The sequence below is a fragment of the Pan paniscus genome, chromosome 2 (genome assembly GCF_029289425.2).
Source record: "Pan paniscus chromosome 2, NHGRI_mPanPan1-v2.0_pri, whole genome shotgun sequence".
NCBI lineage: Eukaryota > Metazoa > Chordata > Mammalia > Primates > Hominidae > Pan > Pan paniscus.
In genome coordinates, this window is record NC_085926.1 from 117,859,641 (window position 1) to 117,887,400 (window position 27,760).

At 35.1% G+C, this 27,760-nt stretch overlaps 1 protein-coding gene across 2 annotated transcripts in view; it reads right to left on the reverse strand.

The window, feature by feature from the left end:
• The window catches only part of GSK3B (glycogen synthase kinase 3 beta), a 266,798-nt gene that overhangs the window by 56,557 nt on the left and 182,481 nt on the right, over positions 1–27,760 (reverse strand). For both annotated transcript variants that reach the window (XM_003825159.6, XM_003825160.6), the window contains exon 7: positions 22,256–22,353. In XM_003825159.6, coding sequence (XP_003825207.1) covers positions 22,256–22,353 — 98 coding nt within the window. The remainder of the gene's footprint in view (positions 1–22,255; positions 22,354–27,760) is intronic.

The window sequence follows — 27,760 nt, forward strand, 5'->3', positions numbered from 1 at the left end:
CAGCAAATGTTTTCTGGAAAGGGCCAGACAGTAAATATTTAAGGCTTGTGGGACACAAAGTCTCTGTCACTACTCAACGCTGCAACATGAAAACAACCACAAACGAAAGTTTATTTACAAAAATGGGTAGCAGACTGTGTTTGGCCCCTGGACCCTACTGTGTTGACCCTTGATCTAGTACAAACATTTTTAAACATGAGAAAAACAGACCCAGAAGGAGTACCTTTTCAGAGGTCATAACTAGAAACAGAGCTAGAAAGTAATTAAAATCTTATCAGTGGTAAACAAATTTTAGGAGGTGGCATCAAAGAATCTGGTTATTGAATGTGGCTGGAAGGTAAACAATTTCAGGAGTTGTGAAAAATCTTGATGGTATTAGGCATGAAGGAGTAGATTGGAAGAGAAAATAATATTTGAGACCAGACATTCAGGAAGAACCAGAAGGAGCTCTCCACCAAGTGGTGAACATTAGATATATTACTTAGAAGAGAGCTTGAGGCTAAAAGAACTGCTTTGGTAGTACCTGCGGTATAAGTGCTAGGTGGCTGTGACAGTGTATAACAGGCAAAGCAGACAAAGAAGAGTGCTAAAGATGGGCATACAAATATACAGAAAAAAGAGAAATTGAAACAGAAGGCTGAGTTAGAAGTACAAGGAGTTGGGCGAGGTCCCGTAAGACAGTGACACCATGGGGGCAAAGGAAGGCAAACACTTAAATGACAAAGAAGTATCTTATGACACAATGAACCCAGGCAAAAAATACAGCCCAAAAGGTGTTCACTGCAGGTGGCCACTAAGGTTTCCTTTCTGATCTTGCTGAGGTCATGGGAAGAGCAAGCCGACCATAATCACCTGACATGAGTTTAGTGGAATTAAGTTTTCCTTTCAAAGTACTGCCAGTGAGAGAGAGAGGAGAGAACAAAGAACAAATATTTATTAAGCACATAGCATGTAAGAGCAGTGTGCTAGACACATCAATTTTCTTTTCTCATTTGAATTTTACAGATACAATATTATCCTCTTTTACACGTGAAAAAACTAAGGCTGACAGAAGTCTCAAGGTTACAATTTGTCAGTGGTAGATAGGGATACAAATGCATGTGTCACTGACTCCCTAAAATGGTCTATCCAATGTTAAGGGCAGAAAACAAGGAAGAGTTTTTACAAAATAACATTCAAAAAGTCATTTTCTTAAACTACAGTGATTATACCATAAAAAAGAAACATGAATCCTTTTGAGTTGTATAAAATATATAAAGGTTTTGTAAGATCACGAGGTTATAAACAAGTTTCAAAAGTTAAATAGACTTTTTGGCAACTTAAAAAAAACCCTGATTTAAATAAAATCTACCCCTATCATGGTAATTCAACTTAATAAAATGAACATCAACATTATACTGAATGGGCAAAAACTGGAAGCATTCTCCTTGAGAAGTGGAACAAGACAAGGATGCCCACTCACCACTCCTACTCAACATAGTACCAGAAGTGCTAGCCAGAGCAATCAGGCAGGAGAAAAAAATAAATGGCATCCAAATAGAAAAATAAGTAGTTAAACTATTTTCTTTGCAGATGATATGATTCTATACCTAGAAAGCCCTAAAGACAAAGGTTCCTGCCAAAAGGTTCCTGGAACTGATAAATGCCTTCAGTAGTTTCAGGATAAAAAATCAACAAATGAATAAGTAGCATTTCTATACACCAATAATGTTCAAGCTGAGCGCCCAATCAACAACACAATCCTATTTACAATAGCCACAAATAAAAATAAAATAAAATAAAATAAAATACCTAGGAATACCTCTAACTGAGAAGGTGAAAGATCTCTACAGGGAGAACTACAAAACACTGCTAAGAGAAATCACAGATGACACAAATGGAAAAGCATTCCATGCTCATGGATTGGAAGAATCAGTACTGTTAAAACGGCCATACTGCCCAAAGCATTCTACAGATTCAATGCTATTCCTATCAAACTACCAATGTCATTTTTCATGCTATTCCTATCGAACAACCAATGTCATTTTCCACAGAACTAGAAGAAACTACTCTAAAATTCATATGGAACCAAAAAAGAGCCCATATAGCCAAAGCAATCCTAAGCAAAAAGGACAAAGCCAGAGGCATCACATTACCTGACGTCAAACTGTACTATAAGGCTACATTAATCAAAACAGCATCATATTGGCACAAAAACAGATTCATAGACCAATGGAACAGAACAGAGAACCCAGAAATAAAGCCACACACAGCTATCTGATCTTCGTCACATTCGACAAAAATAAGCAATGGGGAAAGGATTCCCTATTCAATAAATGGTGCTGGGATAACTGGCTAACCACATGCTAAAGAATGAAACTGGACCCCTATCTTTCACCATTTCACCCCTATCTTTCACTTTCACAAAAAGGGACTCAAGATGGACTAAAGATTTAAATATAAGACCTCAAACTATAAAAATTCTACAAGAAAACCTAGGAAACACTATTCTGGACATTGGCCTTGAGAAATAATCTATGACTAAGTCCTCAAAAGCAACTGCAATAAAAATAAAAATTGGTGAGAACTAATTAAAGAGTTTCTGCATAGCAAAAACAACTATCAACAGAATAAACAGACAACTTACAGAATTGGAGAAAACAGACACAAACTACACAACTGACAGAGGTCTCATATCCAGAATCTATAAGAAATTTAAAACAAATCAACAAGCAAAAAACAAATAACCCCATTAAAAAATGGGCAGAACACGTGAACACAAACTTCTCTAAAGAAGAGATGTAAGTGGCCAACAAACATGAAAAAAATGCTTCACATCACTAATCATCAGAGAAATGCAAGTCAAAACCACAATGAGGTATCATCTCACATCAGTCACAATGGCTAATTAAAAAGTAAAAAAACAACAGATGCTGGTGAGGCTGCAGAGAAAAGGGAACACTTATATGCTATTGGTGGGAATGTAAATTAGTCCAGCCACTGTAGAAAGCAGTTTAGAGATTTCTCAAATAACTTGCTTGACCCAGCAATGCCATTACTGGGTATATATCCAAAAGAAAAATTGTTCTACCAAAAAGATACAACCATTTGCATGTTCACCACAGCATTCTTCACAATAACAAAGACATGGAATCAACCTAGATGCCCATCAACAGTGGACTAGATAAAGAAAATGTGGTACATATACACCATAGAATACCATGCAGCCATAAAAAAAATTACGTCCTTTGCAACAACATAGATGCTGCTGGAAGCCATTATCTTAAGCAAATTACTGCAAGAATAGAAAAGCAAATACTGCATGTTCTCACTTATCAGTGGGAGCTAAACACTGGGTAATCATGGACATAAAGACGGCAATAATACAAACTGAGGACAACCAGAGCAGGAAAGAAGGCTGCAAAACTAACCACTGGGTACTATGCTCAGTACCTGGGTGACAAGATCATTCATACCTCAAACCTCAGCATCACACAATACACCCAGGTAACAAACTTGCACATGTACCCCTGAATCTAAAATAAAAGTTGGAAAAAAATATTTTAAACTGTTAATAACAGAGGTCTTTAGCAACAGAAGAATACTATGAAGAAACAGTCATCTAACTGGCTAAACAAGATAAAATTGAGTATAAAAAATCTAAAACTTATTTTAAAATGCTTTGTGAAATATACTTAATAGAATGCCATGCAAAGGCTTGCATGGTATTATTATTTTTTTAAAAGGCCATTATAGACTTCTGCATCTAGCTGTGATGAAATAACGAACACTGAAACTGCCCTCCAGGTGTAAACAACTAAGAAACTGGCTGACAAACAAAATTCAACATTTTTAAAGAAGTAGGAAAATATAAGAAGAGAAAATATCAAAAGTCAGTCAACAGACACACGTCCAGAAATGACGGAGAAGACAGAATTAGCACATAAGGACTTTAAAATAGCTATTATAACAAGGAGAGAAATAGAAGATATAAAAAAGAACCAAATGGAAATTGTACAGTTAAAAAATACAGTATGTGAAATTAAAACTTCACAGGAGAGGATTAACAGGTTAGACACAGGGAAGAAACTCAATCACTGAATTAAAAAAATAGCAATAGAAACTATCAAAGCTGAAGCATGGAGGGAAAAAACATGTACACATGTGACTTGAGTCTGATGGTGGGAAGTATGGGGTGGGAAGTAGGGCAGATGCAGAAAAACTATTTGAAGAAACATTACCAAAACTTACCCAAATTTTATAAAAACCATGATTATCCCACAAACACAAGAAGTTCAATGAACCTTAATGAGGACAAATACAAAGAATACTATAAAAACTCATAATCAACTGATAAAAGCCACTCACAAAGTGAAAATCTTCAAGAATGCCAGAAACACATTATAGACAGGGTATATACAGGGTATCAACAGCTGACTTCTTAACAGAAACAATGAAAGCCAGAAGAAAATAGAGACCTCTCCAAAAACTGAAGGAAAAATAAACCCTGGAAACCAAGGGAAACCAATTTCTGCATCAAGTGAAAATATCCTTCAAAATACATTTTTAGGCAAACAAAAGCTAACCAAGTTTGTCACCAGCAGATCTTCACCACAAAAAAGTAGTTCAGGATTAAAGAAAGACTTCCAAAATGGGCATTCTGATCTACACAAAGGAATAGAGAGCACCAAAAATGGTAAATATGTGGTTAAATGTATGATATTTCCCCCTCATTAAAAAATTCCTCTTGAAGAAATTGCTTAAAGCAAAGTAACAACTGTTGCGGGAAGTCAGGGACCCTGAACACAGGGACCAGCTGGAGCCACGGCAGAGGAACATAAATTGTGAAGATTTCATTTTAATATGGACATTTATCAGTTCCCAAATAATACTCTTATAATTTCTTAAGCCTGTCTTTACTTCAATCTCTGAACATAAATTGTGAAGATTTCATTTTAATATGGACATTTATCAGTTCCCAAAATTAACAGTTCTATAATTTCTTATGCCTATCTTTACTTTAATCTCTTAATCCTGTTATCTTCATATGCTGAGGATGTATGTCACCTCAGGCCCACTATTGTGTTAACTGTACAAACTGACTGTAAAGCACGTGTGTTTGAACAATATGAAATCGGTGCACCTTGAAAAAGAACAGAATAACAGCAATTTTCAGGGAACTAGGGAAGACAACCATAAGGTCTGACTGCCTGCAGGGCTGGGCAAAATAGAGCCATATTTTTCTTCTTGCAGAGAGCCTATAAATGGATGTGCAAATAGGGAAGATATCGCTAAATTCTTTTCCTAGCAAGGATTAATACTCTGGGAAAGAAATGCATTCCTTGGGGGAGGTCTATAAATGGCTGCTCTGGGAGTGTCTGTCTTATGCCATAGAGATAAGGACTGAAATACGCCCTGGTCTCCTGCAGTACCCTCAGGCTTAGCAGGGTGGGGAAAAACCCCGCCCTGGTAAATTTGAGGTCAGACCAGTTCTCTGCTCTCAAACCCTGCTTTCTGTTAAGATGTTTATCAAGACAATACGTGCACTGCAGAACATAGACCCTTATCAAAAGTTCTGCCTTTTGTCCTTTGTCCTGTTTCCTCACAAGCATGTGATCTTTGTTCTGCCTTTTGCCCTTTGAAACATGTGATCTTGGGACCTACTCCCTGTTCTTGCATCCCCTCCCCTTTTGAAATCCTTAATAAAACTTGCTGGTTTTGCGGCTCAGGTGGGCATCACGGTTCTACTGATATGTGATGTCACCCCCAGAAGCCGAGCTGTAAAATTCCTCTCTTTGTACTCTTTCTCTTTATTTCTCAGCCAGCTGACACTCATGGAAAATAGAAAAAACCTATGTTGAAATATTAGGGGCGGGTTCCCCCTATAAACAACAAATATTGTAAGGATTATAACATGTAGAATTAAAAAGTATGAAAACTACAGCACAAAGAACAGGAAGGGGAATGGAAATACTGTCACATGGTTCTTGTTTTCTATATGACATGGTACATTACTACTTGAAGACTGACTGTAATATATTTTAAATCCTAGACCAACCTCTAAAAATGCAACAAGGAGGTATAGCTTAAAAGCCAACAGAAAAAATAAAAACCACTGATTTAATCCATAGGTGGCAGTAAAAGAGGGGGAAAAACAGAGCAAAGGAAAGATGGGATGAAAGGAAAACAAATACGAAGGTGCAAAACTTAAACTCAACCACAGTGATAATTACACTGAATGTAAATAGTCTAAGTACTTCAATTACAAAGGCAGAAATTGTCAAACTCAATTAAAAAACACCTAACTATATGTCTGTAAGAAATGCACTTTAAATTAAAACACAGAGTAAAAGTAAAAGAATGCAAGAAGTTATACCATGCAAAATCATAAGAAAGATAGAGTGCCTATATTAATATTAGAAAATGAAGACTTCAGGATAAGAAAATTAAACAAAAATAAAGAGGGCCATTTCCTAATGATAAAAGTCATTTTAAGACTAAATCTAAAATTATTGAGAATACCATGTGTTGATGAGAATGTGAAGCACTGGAATTCTGATGTGTTGTTGGTGGGAGTGTAAAATAGTAAAACTGCTTTGGAAAATAGTTTGGTAACCATACACTTACCATATGATCAGCAATTTCAGCCCTGCTTTTTTATTCAAGAGAAATATAAACATATGTCTGCAAAAACACCTGTAAACAAACATTCATAGGAGCTTTACTCATAATAACCAAAACCCCAAAACAAGTCAAATGTCCATTCATAGGTGAATGGATAAAGAAATTGTGGTATACTCATAAAACAGAATACAACTTAGCATAAAAAGGAATAAACAGGTGATACAGGCAGCAACACTGACAAATCACAAAAACATGGTACTGAGCAAAAAAAGCCAGATACAAAAGAAATATATGATTTCGTTTATGAAATTCTAGAATAGGCATCTGTGGTGACAGAAAATAGATCAATGATCACCTGAGACAGAAGATGGGAAACTGACCACAAAGGAGAATGAACAGGGTGACCAACCATACCAGTTTGCCTGGGACCATCTTGGCAAACCCCTCAGTCCAGGCAAACTGAGACATTTGGTCATTCCAGGCTATAAAAAGAAACATTTTTAGGGTGATAGAAATGTTCTAAATCTTGACCAGGGTAGCGGTTATATGGGTATGTTTGTTGGAATTTACTAAACTGTCATTTAAAATGCCTATATTTTATTACATATAAATTATATTTCTAATAACTTGATTTAAAAAGTAAAAAAAAAAAAGGGACCATTATGTAACTTGTGTTGCCTTTACTAAATGCAAACAGAAGTTTAACCTTCTTAAATTGCTATTTATAAGGCTAGCATTAAAAGTATCAGAATCTGTCAAACCCTAAAATCAGAACTATTTTATATACAATATGCATATTTTTTAAGAAAGCAAAGATGAGACATAATCAAGAGGCATTTAAAAAACTTTTCAGCCTCTGAAGTTATTCACATTTCAAAACGTTTACTTAGAGCCTATTCCTCAAGAAGCTCTAGGGCAGAGAGACTTGTACGTAAATCAACAACAATCAGGTGACAATAGTATAGCAAAGTAAGTATAGGTAATGTGTGAGGTGAAAGTGCTACACTGCACTGGAAAGAGGAAGGGATTCAGGAAAGGTTCTGGAAGGGGAGTCAAGAGCTGATTTTACTTAAGGAATGTAGCAGGCAAATGAGTAAAAAGTACATTCTATGCACACTAGATGTGTAGGTGAAAAACAGCATTCTAAAAGAGAATAAGGACTGGATTATAGATGGATGATATAATTAAAGGCTAAAAGGTAAGCAAGTGATAGATATGAAGAGCAAAGATTCAGAACGCATGACTATCTTTAACACCACAAACATAAGACATTTTAACAACTATCCTATTTCAACCTCTGAGTATATCTTTAGGTTTTATATTAAGTTTTTATTAGGTTCAGAGTATATTTCTACCTGATTTACTCCAGCTGAATTCTACATTTGGAACTTTTGAAACAGAATAATTGAATAATTTTATAGATAAAAAAGATGTTTGACAAATTATCATTTCATACACAAAACAAGTCTTAGGGTTCACTTGAATTTTAAGAGATGGAAATTTTTTTTCCTCCAAAACGTTTAGACTAAAGACATATATTTTGAGTAATTAATACTTATTCCTGGATTTCCTGAAAACTGAGTCCTTCTTTGACTTAAAGGAAATTAAACCACATGGAAATGCTTTATGCACTCTTCTGTAAGTGTATTTCATACAAAAGAGGGGGGAATTTTAAAAATTATCACACCAATGGGAAGGGAACATATTCTCAGTTATCTATTACTAGAACTCATGATCTTTTCATTTGTTGCAAAAAGCATCAAGATCAGCCTGCCCCACCCCTTTGGGGATGCTGTTCATCCCCTTACTATTAAATCAATCAATTTATCTGTTCCTGGTCCCACCTAGTTAGAAATTTATCCAAACACTGAAAAATATCAACACAGGAATTATGAGTTGATAATTACTGTCTTCAAAGAAGTACTATGGCCCAAGAAGCACCTCACAAAAAGCAACTGACAAGCTCTGAAACACTAGTATTTCTTCCACAACGTTATTTTATAGTTCAACACCAGAGGTCGCCAAACTTCAGCAATAGAGGTGCATGTGTAGCCTTTAAGAGCGAAGTAAAAGAAAGCCTATTAGAAATGTTGCTACTCTGCTTAAAATCCTGCAATTGCTTCCAACTGCTTACAAGCTAATGTGATCTGGCCACTGTCAACAGCTCCAGTCTTCTCCTTTCTGGTAAACTCATATTCTATCAACCCCACCAGGCAGAACCTTAAGCGACAACCATAAAGAAACACATCAAACCTAGTTTTACTAAATATTTATCCACTCCCTTCCCCTCCCTATCTGGTAAATACTTTTTCATGTTTCAAGATTCAGCTCAATGGTTAGCTCTCCTAAGAAGGCTTTCCAGACGGCACTACTCTGAGTGAAATGCTTCTGCCTTTGTATTCTGCTCAGACATCTGGAATAATACTGGGCTTGCCCTATTGCCCTCAGTTCCTCTCCTCCCATCCATCAGTCTCTGAAGCCCCTGAAGGCAAGAAACCTCTAAGTTCTTGCCCAGCACCTAGTAAAAACTGTTCACTAAATTAACGCATGTAGTTAATGTGGTATGCACCTTGAAAGACTAAAGGGATGTATGGCTAGGCTTATAGATAATGAATTCAATAAAGGTTTTAAAAATGAAATTATATAACACAACATAATCATTGTATAAATGGTTGAATACCTAAACATCTTCATTTATTTTCTGCATATGGAATTTGGAGTGTTGGGTTGTGTTAGATTGGCTGCTATATCCTCAACAGGACAAATTTCTCTAAATAGAAAACATGTATTCTGTTTCAAAATATCAGTCTAATGACAATAGAATCACTATCATTTTCACTTATAGAGGACTGATATGAAATGTCATCTCCTCTGGCAGTTTCCTACAATTTACAGATTTTACTATTTATTTTTTGAGACAGAGTCTTGCTCTGTCAGCCTGGTTGGTGTGCGGTGGTGCAATCTTGGCTCACTGCAACCTCTACCTCCCAGGTTCAAGTGATTCTTGTGCCTCAGCCTCCTGAGTAGCTGGGATTACAGGTGTGCTCCACCACACCCAGCTAATTTTTATATTTTTAATAGAGATGAAGCTTCCTTATGTTGGTCTTGAGCTCCTGGCCTCAAGTGATCCACCCATCTCAGCCTCCCAAAGTGCTAGGATTTACTGCATGAACCACCGCACCCAGCAGGTTTTACTTTTTAAATCTACTAGTTGTAGGTAGCTAAAGTAATAAGCTCAATAATGCAGATTTTATCCAGTTTATACCTCTCCCCTATACTATATGATTACAAGTTGGTATAAGCAACCATTTTCTTGGGGTGCAATATTTCTCTCTCAGGGTTTCCTTCTAATTTCCAAAAGGCAAAGAGCAAAAAGCTATAGCTGCAGCAATACGAGTCTTAAAGCCCCATTAAGAACTTCAGTGATTTTCATCACTTTTCAGAGCAGCAAGCTGTCACATTATTTGAGCACAAGTAAACAATTTGGGTAAAGTATTTATTTAAACTAGACAGAATGAACTACTAAAGGAGGGTCCCCCCGTGTGCCTATACTCTATTTCATTCACTCTTTCTTGCCTGTCATTTAACTCAAGTTGATCAGCTCTCCTTCCCTTTTAGGGGGCAATCGGGGTGGATGGTACAACTCTGAGAAACCCTCTAGAGTCCTTTGCAAAACTATAGTCAGGGTTTATTGCCTTCCTTAAGATGCAGTGGAAATGACAAAGATATTCTTTTACAGATAGATGTGCTCACTTTTGCCTTAAAAAAAAAAAAAGCTTTACTGTACTTCATGTATCATGAAACCCACCCCTTATACAACTGAGTGATTTTTACTACATTTACAGAGGTGTGCAATCATCACTGCTGTCTAATTTTAGAACATGTTCATTACCTCAAAATGAAAGCCTGTATCCATGAGCCATCATTCTCATTCCCCCCAGCTCCCCAGAACCACTAATCTTTTTGTCTCCACAATCTGTCTATTCTGGACATTTAATATAAATAGAATGGAATTATATAATATGTGGCCTTTCGTGTGTGACATTTTCTTATCTATTCATCAGTTGCTAGAAATTTTATTTGTTCCTTTTTTGGCTATATAACATTGCTATAAACTTTGCGTACATGTTTTGTGTGGATGTAAGTTTTCAGTTATTAGGATATATACCTACAAGCTGAATTGCTGGGTCATATAACTCAATGTTTAATAGTTTGAGGAAGTGCCAAACTTGTTCAAGGTTTGCATCATTTTACAACCACACTAGCAATGCATGAAGGTTCCAGTTTCCCCATATCCTCACCAACATTAGTTACTGTCTTTTTATTTTAGTCATTATGGAGAGTGTGATAATAGTATTCATTATGGTACTGACTTGCATTTCCTTGATGAATAATGATGTTGAGCATCTTTTTGTATGCTTACTGGCCATTTGTGTATCTTCTTTAGAGAAGTGTCTATGCCGATTCTTTGTCCATTTTTCAAGTGGGCTTTCTTTTTATTATTGAGTTGTAAGAATTCCTTACATACTGTAGATACAAATCCCTTACCAGACATAATTTGTAAAAATTTTCTCCAATTGTCTTTTAAGTTTCTTGATGCTGTCTTCTAAAGCACAAGTTTTTAAATTTGACAAAGTCCAATTTACTTCTATTTTCTTTTATAATGTGTGCTTTTTGTGTTACATGTATGAAAATATTGACTAACTGAAGTTCACAAAGATTTATATCTGTTTCCTTCTAAGAGTTTTATAGTTTTGGCTCTAACATTTAGGTCTTTGATTCATTCTGAATTCATTTGTTTTTAATTAATTGACAAATTATAATTGTATATAGTTTTGAGGTAAACAGTGATATTATGGGTATACAATGTGGAATAACAGAATCAGACTAATTAACATACCAATTACATTAAATACTTATCATTTGTTCCTCCTGTCTAACTATAATTTTGTACCCTTTGACCAACATTTCCCATCCTCTCCACCTTCTGGTAAACACTATTCTTCTCTCTCCTTCTGGAATTCAATCGTTTCAGAATCCACATATTAGTAAGACCATGCAGTATTTCTCTTTCTATGCCTGACTTACTCTACTTAGCATAATGTCCTCCAGGTTCACCCATGTTGTCACAAATGACAGAATTTCCTTCTTTCTTAAGGCTAAGTAGTATTCCACTGTAGTGGATATATATGTACCACATTTTTCCTTCCGTTCATCCACTGATAGGTACTTACGTTGTTTCCATATCTTGGCTTTTATGAACAGAACTTGGGAGTACAGATATCTCTTTGGCATACTGACTTTAAGTCTTCAGGATAGATACCTAGAAGTGGAACTGCTGGATCATACTGTAATTTTATTTTCAGTTTTTGAGGAACCTCCATATAGTTTTCCATAATGGTTGTACTAATTTAAATTCCTAACAACAGTGTACAAGGATTCCCTTTTCTCCACAAGCTATATAATTTTTGTATATGGTGTGAGGTGGGGGTCCAACTTCATTCTTTTGCATATGGATCCAGTTGTCCAAGCACCATTTGTCGAAAAGACTATTCTTTCCCCATTGAATTATCTTGGAATCTTTGTCAAAAATCAATTGACAATAAATATAAAGGTTTATTTCTAGACTCTCCATTCTACTTAATTGATCTGTATGGCTACATTCACGCCAGTAATACATTGTCTTGATTACTGCAGTTGTGTAGTAAGTTTTGAAAACAAGAAGTGTGGCTGGGCGTGGTGGATCATGCCTGTAATCCCAGCACTTTGGGAGGCCAAGGTAGGTGGATCACTTCTTGAGCCCAAGAGTTTGAGATCAGCCTGGGCAACATGGTGAAAACCTATCTATAACAAAGAATACAAAAATTTGCCAGGCATGGTGGTGTGTGCCTGTAGTCCCAGATACTCAGGAGGCTAAGGTGGGAGGACAGCTTGAGCCAAGAAGGTGCAGGCTACAGTAAGCCATGATTGTACCACTGCACTCCAGCCTGGGTGACAGAGCAAGACTCTGTCTCAAAAAAAAAAAAAAAAAAAGTGGCTCCTCCAACTTTATTCTTTTTCAAGACTGTTTTGGACTTCATTCTTTTCTTACTAAATAAAAATTTATACTTGGAAACAAGTCATCTTCCTCTCCGCCAAAAAGTTTTGATTACGTAAACTATTGAACATAAAGTGAAAAATTCATTTTTGGTTGATACATATTCATAGGAGTCAAAAGACCTTTTTTTCTAGGTGAATTTCAGCTAAAGTGGTATTCTCAAGGAAGCAGTATAAAATAGAAAGGGGGGTATATGAATCTCTTGGATTAAAAAAAAAATACATGTAAAAATCTGTATACACATCAACCAGTTTTACTTTCCTTCGAGAATCACTAACACTATAGTTCTTTGTAGCATCACAAGCCAAGATTTCCTTCACACTGTCTTAATATCTTATACATCAAATAAACAATAAAATATTGCTTTATAAATATGAAATAGCATTCAGTATACTTTTAAAAACTAGAAATGCCCCTTTCTACAAGATTGCTAGTTTCTTATACTTTTCCTACTAGCCAACTATTAAGAATCATTGGTGTCAAACATTTTAACCTTTTATTGCAAAAAAGGAAGCAAGAATTCCTTAGTAAAACATAGATCCTGAAGTCAGGGGTCTAGCATATGCATGCTATCAACCTGACAGATTTCTGTCCCTGTCCCACCTCTCACCTGCCCCTTCATATACTTTATAGATTTCTCCAAAGAAAATGTATTAAATTGAGGCCCTGAAATTAGGTCAACACACAAAATAACTCAAAAGGCAACCCTGCACAAGAGTCTGCAGTTGATAACTACAGGGTATTATATCCCAGGAAAAGTAATCATATGGATAGTCCTTTGACTCAGGTCCTAAAACACAACTATAATAAATTAGTTTTGAAGTGACAATGTCATGAAACTTCAGTTTGTCTGGAAAAAAGTTTCTTTGTATAAATAAAACATCACTGGCAAATTAGTAAATAACTACACTGCATATTCTGGGAAAAGTAACGATTTCAAATGGATGCCATTATCTGCAAGTCAAAAGACAAACTGAGCTACATCGCCAGGAAGTTATTTTTCCATGCCTAGGCACATATACTTTTAAGTATACAGGGATTTAACTAAGTATGGGTAAGTTACTGTAGACCAAATACAATTTCATAATATTAGTTAAAATTAATGTTTCTTTTGGTCTATGGAAAACATTATACTAATGTTGAGCAGTTATTGCATTAGAATAATTCTTTTAATGCCTCCGTTACTCTTTCTTATTTTAAAAATGTTGGCATCATATCGTATGTGTAATACCCACTTTCTACAGGTGGTTATTATTAACTGTAGTCATATTTCCTTGTACTATAATAGGGGAAAGATGTTTACCCTGGAGTTCTTGGGAGAGCTACGGGAAGGCCAAGAATCACCTAAAGTTGCATACAAACTGTTTGGTATTTATTCATTTTTCTGGGGGGAAGTGTCCACTGTTACTAATAGATTTTCAAAGTAGTCCATGATTTAAAAACTATTAAGAGCTGCTGCTCTGGTCAGCAATAAATGAAAAAATTTAACTGATAATACAAGAACAAATTAAGTACCAACTAACACAATCAGTCAGTCAAGACAGCGCCACTGAACTTCCAGCCTGGGTGACAGAGCAAGACTCTGTCTCAAAAAAAAAAAAAAAAAAAGAAAAAAGAAAAAGAAAAAGAAAGACTGTCTGACAATGAAAATGTTAAGTCAGGAAACAAGAGTGTAGGTACACATGGGCACTGAACAAACTATAGGACAGGACAGGGATAATTAAAATCCAAAATATTTGCTAAATGAAGATGGTGAAAATAAGGTTGAACTGTACAGAAGCTCCTTGATTTAAAATGGGGTCATATCATGGCAAACCCATACATAGTAAGCTGAAAATATCCTAAGCTGAAAATGCAAACAATATGTCCAATCTACTGAAATCATAGCTCAGCCTAGACTACCCTTAAATGTGCTCAGCACAATTACATTAGCCTACAGTTGGGCAAAATAATCAAACACAAAGACTATTTCATGATAAAGTGTCAAACATCTCATGTAACCTATTAAATACTGTCTTAAAAGTGAAGAACAGAATGGTTGTACAGGTACTCAAAATACAGTTTCCACTGAATCTGTTCTGATTCCCAGTATTGGAAAGTCAAAAAATCATTAAGCCATCCTAAGTCGGGGACTGTCTGTAACTGAAAGCAAAGCAAAGGAATTGTGGGGACCATGTGTAATTGAAAGCAAAGCAAAGGAACTGACCATTACAATGGTTGAAACAAAATTAAACCTAAAGATACCTCAAATTGATTTCACTACAGTAAGATTTAGGGGTTGCATCACTAATTTGCTGGTAGACACAAATTTTTACAATATACATATAATAAGTAATAAATACGACTCAATGGGTTCTGGGTATCAAGTTGACATTAAGGATCATATAGTTTTTCCCGAAGGTACAAAATTCCATGAATAGAGGCTATAAATTGAGCTACAGATGAATCAGATGGTTTTTCCACCACCCTACTCTTCCTGTATATACGGTAATACAGTAGTTTCCCCTTAACTGTGGAGGATATGTTCCAAGACTCCCAGTGGATGCCTGAAAACATATGTAGTACCAAACTATATACTATGTTTTTCCTATACATACATACCTATGATAAAGTTTAAATTATAAATTAGGCACAGTAAGAGATTAAAAGCAACAATTAAAATGATATACTGTAAAGTTCTGTGAATGTAGTCTCTCTCTCAAAATATTTTCTTGTACTACACTTACCCTTCTTGTTGTGATGATGTGAAATGATAAAATGCCTATGTGGTAAGATGAAGTGAGGTGAATTACACAGGCCTTGTGACATAGCCTTAGTCTACTAATGATCTTCTGACTGTACACCAGGAAGAGGATCATCTGCTTGGAATGATCCTGGATCAGTGAGCCATAATAATGTCCATGGCTGGATGTCAGGAGCAAATGATGTCGATGACTAACGGGCAGGTAGTGTATACAGCATGGATATACTGGACAAAGGGAGGATTCACGTCCCAGGAGGAATGAAGCAGGACAGCATGAGATTTCAGCATACTACTCAGAACAGCATGCAATTTAAAACTCATAAATTGTTTATTACTAAAATTTTCCACTTAATGTTTCTGAACTGTGGTTGGCTCTGGGTAACTAAAACAGTAGAAAGTGATACCTGTGGATATCAGGAGACTACTGTAGTAACAGTAATAGTAGTAGTAGTGATGCTTACTTCTTAGGGTTAATATAATAATTAAGTGTGGTAATGAATGTAAAGTGCTTAACCCAGTGCCTGGCACAAAGTAAGGTCTCACTGAGTGGCAGCTTTTATGATGAGCAGTCATTTCCCAATATTGGAAAACGTAGAATTCTGAGGAGCCAGGGATCCACTGATCTTTTTGTCTAAATTATACCACAAACAAGCATCAAATTGAAAGCCTAGGAAAACAATTATTTAGACAAACATTTGTAACAAAAATGTAACTCTCAACTTCTGTAGAACTGTTTTTGTTTACTAACAAAAACAAAAAATTGACAGCAACTACTTTTTCGTAAGTCCTGCAACTGTAAAAAGATATGATTTCTTAGAAAAAATCAACATCACAGAGTAGTAAAGAGCAAAAAATTAAAATTCTCTCCTTTTCCCCTTCCCTTAATTCTATTCTCCATTGTAGAATTTGTAGGTCCTTCTAAATCTTTTTCTACGGATAGGCATCATAAGAAATGAAGCCCGCCCATCTACTTGGCTCCCATAGCACAATCAAAAGTTTATTTGCATCTGTGTTGTACTTTCAAATTTCTTACATAAAATTTCAGTTACAGATAACTGAAATTACTAGCTCTTCCCTGTGTAAAAGCTATCTACATAGATATCTAGGTTGGTTAATTAATGTTAAGAGAAAACTAAACAGTAGTTTAGTAAAGCTGTATTACAAAAGAAATTAAGAAAAGTTAATTGCCTTATAAAATAATTTTATTATTGCAAATAATTTAAGTATCAATATATTTAATGTCAAGCTTTTTAGAAAAGATATACCCAAATTCTAAAGGCCAGTTACAAAAACTATGAAAGCTATACTGAAATTCTATTATCAAGAGGTGTAGCATTGACTAATTCTGTCCTAAAACTCTTCTATTCAAAAGCAATAGTCAAATTATTACTATAGCATAAGTAAATGTTTATGATATAAATGAAACTATCTCTGTAGGAATTTTAATATTTAAAATTAAAAAATTCTACAAATGGTTGGTTGATTTTAAAATTGTTAGTTTTGTGACAGTTTAATCCAGAAATTAAACTCTGGACTGAAGTTCATCTTACCTTATTTGAAATTTATGTTTTAAAGTTTGAAGAGTAGAGGGGAGAAATTATTAGTAAAACTTACAGCTTTCCCAGGTCCAAAACTTCCTAGATTGCTTATATGGAATTTCTGGGGGACACCTGTCATTTATGTAAGAAAGTTAATAATCAAACTTACGAAAACCAATACATCATGTAAACTTTTTGAAACACAATGCTGTATCACTTTACCTTAATGCTGTTATTTTCAGAATCAATTATGTAATTCAAAATACAATCATGCAGTGGAATCTATGTAGTCATTAAAAAATATATTTAATTGTTCAGTTTTTAAAAGTCTACAAAGCAGTAAGATGGTATTTTTATTTAAATAAAAAGAAAATATAGTATATGAAAATATTTATAGAAGTATTTTTCATGATGTGCTAGAACAGTAAGTGATTTTTGTCTATTTGTCTGTGCTTTCTCAGTCTTCTGCATTGAGCATATAAAATCTAAGACTATGTAGTTATAAAAAAAGTAACTGTCATTAAAAATTATCACCTTCACCAGCATTATACAAGCCTGCACAGGACTCTCTTCTACAAAGCTCCACTGCTATGGCCAACTGCAGAGGTGCCAAAGGACAATGTTGTATGTCAGTGAACATTACATTTGGCAAAATTCCTGGTAGAGATTTTCCAAAAATATTTTATTTTTTCCCATGTATCTGGAACTATATCATATATTTCTTGAGGTTTTTATATTAAGGAAGAATTTAAAGGAAAAAAAGCACATTGTCTGAGAAGCCCCTAACGGAATTTGTCTTTTTACAAATGCCGCGAAAATCCAAGCATTTTTGATATGTAGAGGTCAAATGGCATAATGAAATGCTGATCTGACAATTCTATGCATGAAATTAACTTCAGAAAGTTAAATACTTGTGTTTTTCATGCTTAGAAATGATTTTCCATGACTTTCAAATCTGTTCTTATACTTTTAACTTATTCTAAAGATAATGTATTTGGATTTTATTCTAAATATTTTACAAAAACCTTATTAGAGGGCAGTGAGGAAAATTAAAAACATTAGCTAGAATGAGATACAGTTCGTTTAATTAAACTGTTTTACTCATGCTGTAAATTACTGGCATGGACATCTGAGTCAATAAACAACATACACAACAACCACATTAACTTTTCTTATTAATTCCCAGCTAATTTCAAATTCATGAATGGACAATGGTTTAACAAGTTAATTCAATACAAACCTTAATTGAAAATTATTTTGGTGCCCTCAGATATTAAAACATAAGAATAAAAAAAAGTCCCTGCTCAGAAAGTTTATAAAATAATGAGGCAAAAGTTTATAAAATAATGAGGCAAGTCTACCACATAAAAAAACTTCATAAAGCTTATTATATGATTATCCACTTTCTTTTTTTTGCTTAAACTCAAATTCAGAGAAGAGTTATCCATTTTTCCAGGGTTAGCTTCCCCCAGATACTCTCTTACGAGGTTTTCTAGGAAGAAAATGAAAAGAAAGCAGAAAAGAACAGTTTAATACGAGTTCCCTACTTATCATAAGCACTAAGGGTGCATGACTATTACCTTAAAAAACGTGAGAACTGAACTGGGCATTTATGAGACCACCTTTAAGAAAATTTCAAATCTATTCTTAAAGTCATGTTTATCAGTACATGAAAGTATTTGTTTAAAATACAGAACGTCTTAATAACATTTAACTTTGAAAACAAACACATATAACTTCTCTTTTCCAACTTAAATCAGGAAAACTAGAATATCTAGATCAGCATTTCTTAGGAATTTTTATTCAAATGAAACCTCATATATATTTAACATTTGAAGAACAGATGTTAGCAATAATAGGAAGGAGGGAGGGAGGGAGGCAAGCAGGAAGGAAGGAGAAAGAAAAAGATTTGATATTTATTATTTATTTATTTATTTGTGACAGAGTCTGACTCTGCTGCCCAGGCTAGAGTGCAGTGGTACTTGGCTCACTGCAACATCTGCTTCCCAGGTTCAAGCAATTCTCCTGCCTCAGCCTCTGGAGTACCCAGGACTACAGGTGTGCGCCATGGCACCTGGCTAGTTTTTATATTTTTAGTAGAGACAGGGTTTCACCATGTTGGTCAGGCTGGTCTTGAACTCTTGACCTCAAGTGATCTGCGCACCTCGGCCTCCCAAAGTGTTGGGATTACAGGTGTTAGCCACCACGCTTGGCTGTGATATTTATTATTCATTATTTTATTGATGGACTCATTGACACAGTCTCGCTCTGTCACACAGGTGGAGTACAGGGGCATAATCTTGGCTTACTGCAACATTTGTCTCCCGGGCTGAAGCTACCCTCCCACTTCAGGCTCCCAAGTAGCTGGGGCTACAGGCATGTGCCACTATGCCTGGCTAATTTTTCTATTTTTTGTAGAGACTGGGTTTCGCCATGTTCCCTAGGCTAGTCTCAAACTCCTGGGCTCAAGCAATCCACCCACCTCGGCCTCCCAAAGTGCTGCGGTTACAGGCGTGAACTACTGCCCCTGGCCGGACCAGTAAGATTTGGGGCTACATTAAACACACACACACAACACTCTTATGAAGTTTATTAACCTTCATGCTATAAGACTTAGAACTATACTAAACATATACACACTTGCACAAAATGCAAAGCCTAGAGCCTCCGTGCAATGTGTGGTAACTTCCAGTCAATAAATGGATGGTAAACTACTACTGGTAATTCCATCTATCCTGGGCAGCCACGGTCAAGAACATAGAAGGCACCTAGAAACCAGATATCCCAAAATGCCCTGGATGCTTGGAAATACTTACAGTTCTCTTATCTTATATCATTATCAAAACTTTCTATAAGCAGTGATTTTGGAACTTACTTACTATAGTAAGGTGATAAGTACATTTCTTAAGTATAAATGCAAGATGACAGCATAGCACATAAATGATGAGTGTTTTATTTCAGAGTTGGCCTGCTACTACATATTGATCACGGACCATTTTGGAAAAAATAAGCACTTAATGAAAATGAAGTCTGAAATTATCAGTAACAAAATATATTAATAGCAGGTAGCATAAAATAGTATTAGCAGAAAATGAATTACAAGGACTAACAAAAAGTTGTACAAACAAGCTCTAGACTTAAAGGTTTATAAGGTATTACGGCAAGCATGAGATAGGGAATTATCACAGATGCTCACTTAGCTTCCTCAGAAATTCTACTTGCATTATGTATGAATTAAAATTAATGACAAATCGCCACAAAATTCTAAAATATAATCAGTAGAGAAATAATACAATTCTAATGAGCTAAACATATATGACAAATAGAATAGCTAATATGCCCACAGAATTGCAGCATGGTGATGGTGAGCTCAAGTACGTCAAATAAAAGCCTAGGGACAGGAGAAATGCTGAATGGTTGTGTAAGAGCAGACACCAGGAAACTACAGCCCATTGTCTGTGTGAAGCCCATAAGCTAAGAATTAACAGATTTGCCATCAATTTGATGATTAGAAAGTACTAACTTTGAACATCAATTAAGAGAAAGGTTATATTTCCCCAAAAAGAACTCAATTCTTCTGGTCAGTAGAGCTGTATTTAAAAATAAAAATAAAAAAAAAGACTCAATTATTATACCTCTAACTTCATCAATAAAAAAATTTGTGAAAATGTGTTTTCTCTTTTGTTACTGAAGTACCTATATGATATCCTCGATTTTGCCTTTTGGCCCACAAAGCCTAAAATATTTTATCTAGTCCTTTACAGAAAAAGTTGGCCAAGCTCCGTATTCAAGCATTAATTTACATGATGGGGTAGGCTTTTAGAAAATAAAGAAAGCAAACTATTCAAATTTACATCTAAGTGTAGCACAGAAATGAAAAAGAAAATAGTTCTGTTAACAAGTGTAAAAGATTAGATATGAAACTCAAAAATGGTACCAAAAAGAAGATGCAAATACCACAGTGGTCTAAGCTGCAAACTGTAAGAAATTATATGGATAATAAAGAAGATCGCTTATTACACACTAGTCTTTTCAACCATACTTGCACACACTGACATCTAGCAAAACCACCTTTGATTTTTAAAATTCCTATTTTTATAGAATGAAGTACAAGGATTTGAAAAGAACTTGATCACAGTCCTATGTTCAACTGGTAGAAGCTACTGAGGAGTTACAGCTCAGTACAATAAAAACTAAATTCAAGCTGTCCAATACAGAATAAGCTGCATCCCTAAGTAGTAATCTGATGCTGGAAGTGTTCAAGAAAATACTAGAAAACCATTTGTTAGGAATGTAACTAAAAGGTTATTTTATTGCACGTTGGACAACATGACCTCTAAGGAGATTTTTCAATTTTACAATTCTATGCCAAATTTGGGATATCACAAACAAAGCCCCAGAGACAGTAGGTGTTGTTGCTTTGTCCAAACTGAAACCTTAGAATGAAACAATCTAGTGATATAAATCTAGACACTAGGTTTTTTTTTTTTTTTTAAGTAAAGGGACTTCCTTTAAGATCTCAAATATTTAAAACTTAAAAAAATTACATTTAAAAATTCAATTAAAATCTCAGCTCTACTGTTCTTAAAAGAAAACATATATTCTAAGATAATATTTAAACATTTGTTAATAAAGGTGTATGTATGCAAAGCTGAATGAAAGCAGAAGCTGTGTCTGAGCAAAACCAGACATATCTTTATTCAGCTTTAAATAAAATTTAAAATAAATAAAATTATATTAAATTCATATAGACCCAATAAATAAAATTATATTAAATCCATAAGTCAAAATTTTGTTTCTATCAATGATCTAGCCAGACAGGTAGGCATTCATTCTTTCATTTTATAAATACTGAATAAATATAAATAGTGACCAAATACAAGTATCTCCTATGTGCTCCACAGAGTATTAGGAGCAGCGAGTATACAGTGAGCAAAAGCAGACACAGCTTCTGCTTTTATTCAGCTTACATACATTTTAGTGAGCTTACAGTCTAATTTTGCTTTTAAGTACTTTAAATAACAGATATATACCTTTCTTGCATCAGATATACATAATAGCTTTTCTAGGATCATACAAGAGAAGAGTAACTCAAATAAAAACCAAAAGGCTGGGGGGGCATTCTTATACCCACTTTATAGCTGAACTTGCTATGTGACCTTGGATTGCTTCCTCCATTTTTTAAGTTTCTCGTATGTGTACATGTGTGATATGTATTATTAAAGTAGCACAAAAATTCCTTCCAGTTCAAATATTCTGATTCAACCTTCTCACCTTGATTATTTCTACCAACTGATCCACACCACTATCCCCTGGAAATATTGGTTGTCCTAGTAACAGCTCAGCCAACACACAGCCAGCAGACCATACATCTAAAGAGAAAAGAAAACGAAGCCTTATTAATACTTTATAGCTTGAGCTGAAAAGTGTTTGTATACGTTTTCTAATTTTACTTTGATCACAGAGTAAATATCACAGGAAAAGATTATACAATCCAAAACAGAGAAAAAGTCATCAAACTTCCTTAATGTTCTTTTTAATTAAATGTTAAACTTACCAAAGAGGAAACCAGACCAATAAGAATATTCTAATAAAGGGTAAAGTCTATTATTATCAAATTTCAGGTATTCAAGTCTTCAAATAACTAGACAGAGGATTACAGTACCAAAGCTATGGCAGGACTATCTATTTATCTTACTTAAAAATAAGTCAAAGTGACACAATGTCTGCATATTAGTAGGTACTTACAGAGGAGCAGCAAGGAAAGGTTCAATCTCTCCCAGACACTGGGCTTTAAGTCAGTGCAAATTCTGAGGAACACTTTTAAGACTTTAAATGGTTGATTTTTATGTTCTAGAATGACTGACAGAAAAATGTGCTTAAATATATCATTTTTAAATAAAATGGAATAGCAATGATGGAGGAATACATTTTACTTCATAAATTATAAAAATAATCCACTTTTAAGTCAAAATGAAAACCTCAATCCGGAGAGAAAACTCTAAAAATTAACTCAATTAATACACTTTAAAAATACTTTATACATCCTGGTTTACCCAGGATAGTTATGGTTTATATGTTGTCCTGGGATAATTATTAGTAACACCTCTTTCTCTCTCAAAAGTATTATCGGATTAGAAGATAAACCGTACAGTCACTCTATTTTAAAGCCCGCTATTAAGACTTCCTACAAGAAAAGGCTGCTTTTTAGCTTCCAGATTTCTGAGATTCCTAGGTTTTTTAATGTACCAACACTCAAGTGCTTTAGGGAGACGAATATGAATCATTGCTGGACTTTACCACCTACCAGTAGGGAAGAAGAAGAAGGAACAGTAAATGGTTGACAACAAAAATTTTAAAGGTCTGATGTGGTGAGATGTACTATCAAGAGAGACTGGAAATCATTGCTCCAGTGACTACTTTTTATTGACCTAGAAAAATGACATAATATCATTTAACAAACTCGAGTTGATTTTGTCCAGTCCTAACTTAATAACCAAGACATCTATTCTGCAAATATAGACCAAGAGTCCTATTTAATATATTAGGAAATTGCTAAATTAAGCACATATGAAAACTTGTTAGGGAATCTTTACTCAAAGCCAATAGTAATACTAACTGTTATAGTCCAGCGGAAAAGATGTATCTCCTTATTTATGTAAATGCTTATTTTAATCTAAGTTTTAAAACATCCCTTTACCTAGTTAATAAGATGGAAGGTAATATGCACTCAACTTTTTTCCTCTCTAATACGGAATGATTCATCTCAGATACAAGGCTGAAAAAATTTTAAGGGAATAATTATGCCTTCATAAAAAACAATAGGAAACACTTTCTTAGGTAAGATTTAGCTACAAATATGGAAGACAAAAAGTAAAACATCAAGGAATACTCTTGCCTAGAAGTTATCACAGAAGACTGACACTCAAAAGATTCAGGTGACAACTATACTAGCAGCCCTCAATTCATGTTACATCAGTCAAGTTAGTAAAAACAAGGTATTTATCAATCACTTTCTGGAGGACACTACAATCTCTTCTGCTCTTACTTCAAAGGACAAATGGATGAAATTCTCCAGACAGAATAAAACTTCAACTAAATAGAAGGTACCGGAAAAATAGAAATAGTGCTTTGGCACACTGAATTTTATTTAGTTGGGGTTAAAGCCAGAATAGCATTTTGTTTCATATTTAACTCGGGTTCATGTTAAAGTGATCTTTCAAGACCATCTAGTTTAACACACTTATTTCATAGATAAGGAAATTAAGACATGATAAAGTTAAACGACTTGCCCAAGGTAAAGGTACTGAATAGTAGAGCTAGGCCTGGAATCATTCTCAATTCCCAATCAAAACACCACTCTCTTGAATAACTGTCTCACTGTCACAGAATAACAGCTTCTTCAAGGGTCTGTCTGTAAGTTCAATTCCTTGTTCTAAGGAAGCCTTTTGTTCTCATTCTGCCATTTGTCAGTAAGATAATATAATCAGAGACATCAGCTTTACCTCTGGCTGTATCTAAATATGACAATAATCTTGTCAGAAACAGTTACTCTTTCATTTCAAACATTACTGTTAAAAACATTTAAAAATGTAACAATATTAGTATACTTTTTGGGAGGGTCTGTTTAAAAACATTACAGTCTTAAGAGGCAAGTATCCTAAGTTTATAATGGGAAGCCAAACCTAGGCTTGCTAGGGTTCAAAAGACTCCTGTTTACATAACTGTTCCTTAATGTGTGAGATGATGTGTTAACTTTTTGAGAACAATCAAACTGCCTTTATTTTAGGTGTTTCTGGCACAGCTCACACCAGTATCTTATATATAGATAATCAGTATCATATATTTGAATAAAATGTAAAGCAGCTGGAAAATCCAATGACATACCCAAAGACAAGGGGCTGAAATTTGCTCTTGGGGAGAGTCAAGTCTAAAAATGCCACAAAAGAATACCACCTTTCATTTCTACAGTATTTTCACTAACATTTTATTTAAGCCTCACAGCCACTCAGAAAAGAACTGTCAGTAATCTCCACTTTACTTCAAGTGACCTGACACTCAAACCCAGGTCGACCACAAGCAAAATATTCTTTGTACTATTTTTCATCTGTCCATTCATATATGCCATGTACCACAGCCATACTAGGACTCTGAGAATTACATACACATACATATACACATTATTATGCTCTCTACCCTCTGGTAAAGCAGATGTCAAAGTGTGGCCTACAGAGGACACTTTGTACTCTTTGCACCTGGGTCCTCTAGACATTTCTAGATGTCCCAGAGGGCAAAACTCTTTTCATAAGAATACACCTTCAATGGGTTAACATTTGTACTGAGGGTACAAAGGAAATGGTGGGTAAAACTGCTGGCCTCTTGGCAGAAATCAAAATGTGCTTTGGCATTTTGCCATTTGGCAAAATAAAAAATGATAATGTGTTTCTGATTAGGGTGTTTGCTTGTATCAGAGAATTTCTATTTATATCAAAAAGACAAAAAAACTGTCACAAGGTCTGTTTTATTTTTCGTTGTTGCTGTTGTTGTTTTGAGAGGGGGGGTCTCATTCTGTCACCGAGCTGGAGTGCAGTGGTGGAGTCTCAGCTCACTGCAACCTCTGCCTCCTGGCCTCAAGCCATCCTCCCACCTCATCCTCCCAAGTAGCGGGGACTACAGGGGCATGTCACCACGCCCGGCTAATTTTTGGTAGTGACAGGTTTTCACCATGTTGCCCAGGCTGGTCTCGAACTCCTGAGTTCAAGTGATCTGCCCACCTCAGCCTCCCAAAGTGCTGGGATTACAGGTGTGAGCCACTGCGCCAGGCCAGGTCTGTTTTTTGTTTGTTTTGGTTTTCTGTTACTGTGGGGATGTTTTTGGTTTATTATTTGCATGCTTTTGTTTGTTTCTGGACTAAAGGAATTCTCTTCAGAAACAATATGTAAGAGTAAAATAATTTTGGTTTCCACTTGCACATCTAGCTTAAAGTTGCTCCTTGTTTGTTAGCTTCCTATTCATGTCCAGCTGATCATGTTCTCTCTGTTCACTCCTGGCTAGTGGGCTAAAATGTAGTAAAAGAGAAGGTCAATAATGATTAAAGCTAATGGTCTCTATTCAGTTCCTTCTATCACTAAACATCTTGGGTGACGACTTGAGAAGGTCAATGATGATTAAAGCTAATGGTCTCTATTCAGTTCCTTCTATCACTAAACATCTTGGGTGAAGACTTGAGAAGGTCAATGATGATTAAAGCTAATGGTCTCTATTCAGTTCCTCCTATCACTAAACATCTGGGGTGAAGACTTGAGAAGGTCAATGATGATTAAAGCTAATGGTCTCTATTCAGTTCCTCCTATCACTAAACATCTGGGGTGAAGACTTGAGAAGGTCAATGATGATTAAAGCTAATGGTCTCTATTCAGTTCCTTCTATGACTAAACATCTTGGGTGCATACTTCTGCAGAATCAGTGCATCTAGCAAAACTACTAGTGATTTAAGCTGATTTTATATTAAATAATGGAGATGGCATGAAGGAAATGTTAGCAATACGGCCATACTATCACTTTCATTATTAACTTAATGAAATAACATTAATTAATAAATTATCCAACTAGTATAATCATGCTCAGAAGTATTTCAGGAGGATTTTAAATAAGAAAGTTAAAAAAAGTTACTTAGAATTAATTTAAATTCTTAAGGTAAAAGCTATTAGCTTTATGATTCTAACAGTCCAAGGAAGAAAAATAGAATAGTAGGTATATCTTAAATTCTAAAAAGTAGAATTTGAAAAATTCTATACAGGCATATGTCAGAGATGTTGCAGAATTGGTTCCAGACCATAACAATAAGACACAATAAAGCAAGTCTCACCAATTTTCTGGTATCCCAGTGCATATAAAAGGTATGTTCACTCTATACTGTAGTCTATTACTTGTATAATAGAATTGTATAAAAACATAAATGTAATACATTAACTTAAACACACTTTATTACTAAAAAAAAAATGCTAATGATCATCTAAGCCTTCAGTGAGCTGTAATCTTTTTGCTGGCAGAGGGTCTTGCCTTGATGTCGATGGCTGCTTGACTGATCAGGGTGGCAGTTGCTGAAGGCTATACGATGTGGCTGGAGTAATTTCTTAAAGTGACAATGAAGTTTGCCACATCAACTGACTCTTCCCTTCATGAAAGATTTTTCTCTAGTAGGAGATGCTCTTTGATAGCATTTTACCCACATTAGAACCACTTTCAAAATGGGAGTCAGTCCTCTCAACCCCTGCTGCTGCTTTATCAACTACAATTATGTAATATTCTAAATCCTTTGTTGTCATTTCAACAATATTCACAGCGTCTTAACCAGGAGTAGATTCCACCTCAAGAAACCACTTTCTTTGCTCATTCATAAAAGAAGCAACTTGTTTATGTTTCATCATGAGATTGCAGCAGTTCAGTCACATCTTCAGGCTCCACTTCTAATTCTAGTTCTCTTGCTAGTTCCACAACATCTGCAGAGACTTCCTTCACTGAAGTCTAGAATGCCTCAAGGTCATCCATGAGGCTTGGAATCAACTTCTTCCAAAATGTTGTTCATGTTATTGAGTCACAAATGTTCTTAGTGACACCTAGAATGGTGAATCCTTCCCAGAAGATTTAAAATTGACTTTGCCCAGATCCATCAGACTAATCACTATCTAGGGCAGCTATAGCCTTACAAATGTATTTCTCAACCTTTGGGTGACCAGTTGCACTGTCCATAAGCAGTAATATTTTGAAAGAAATACT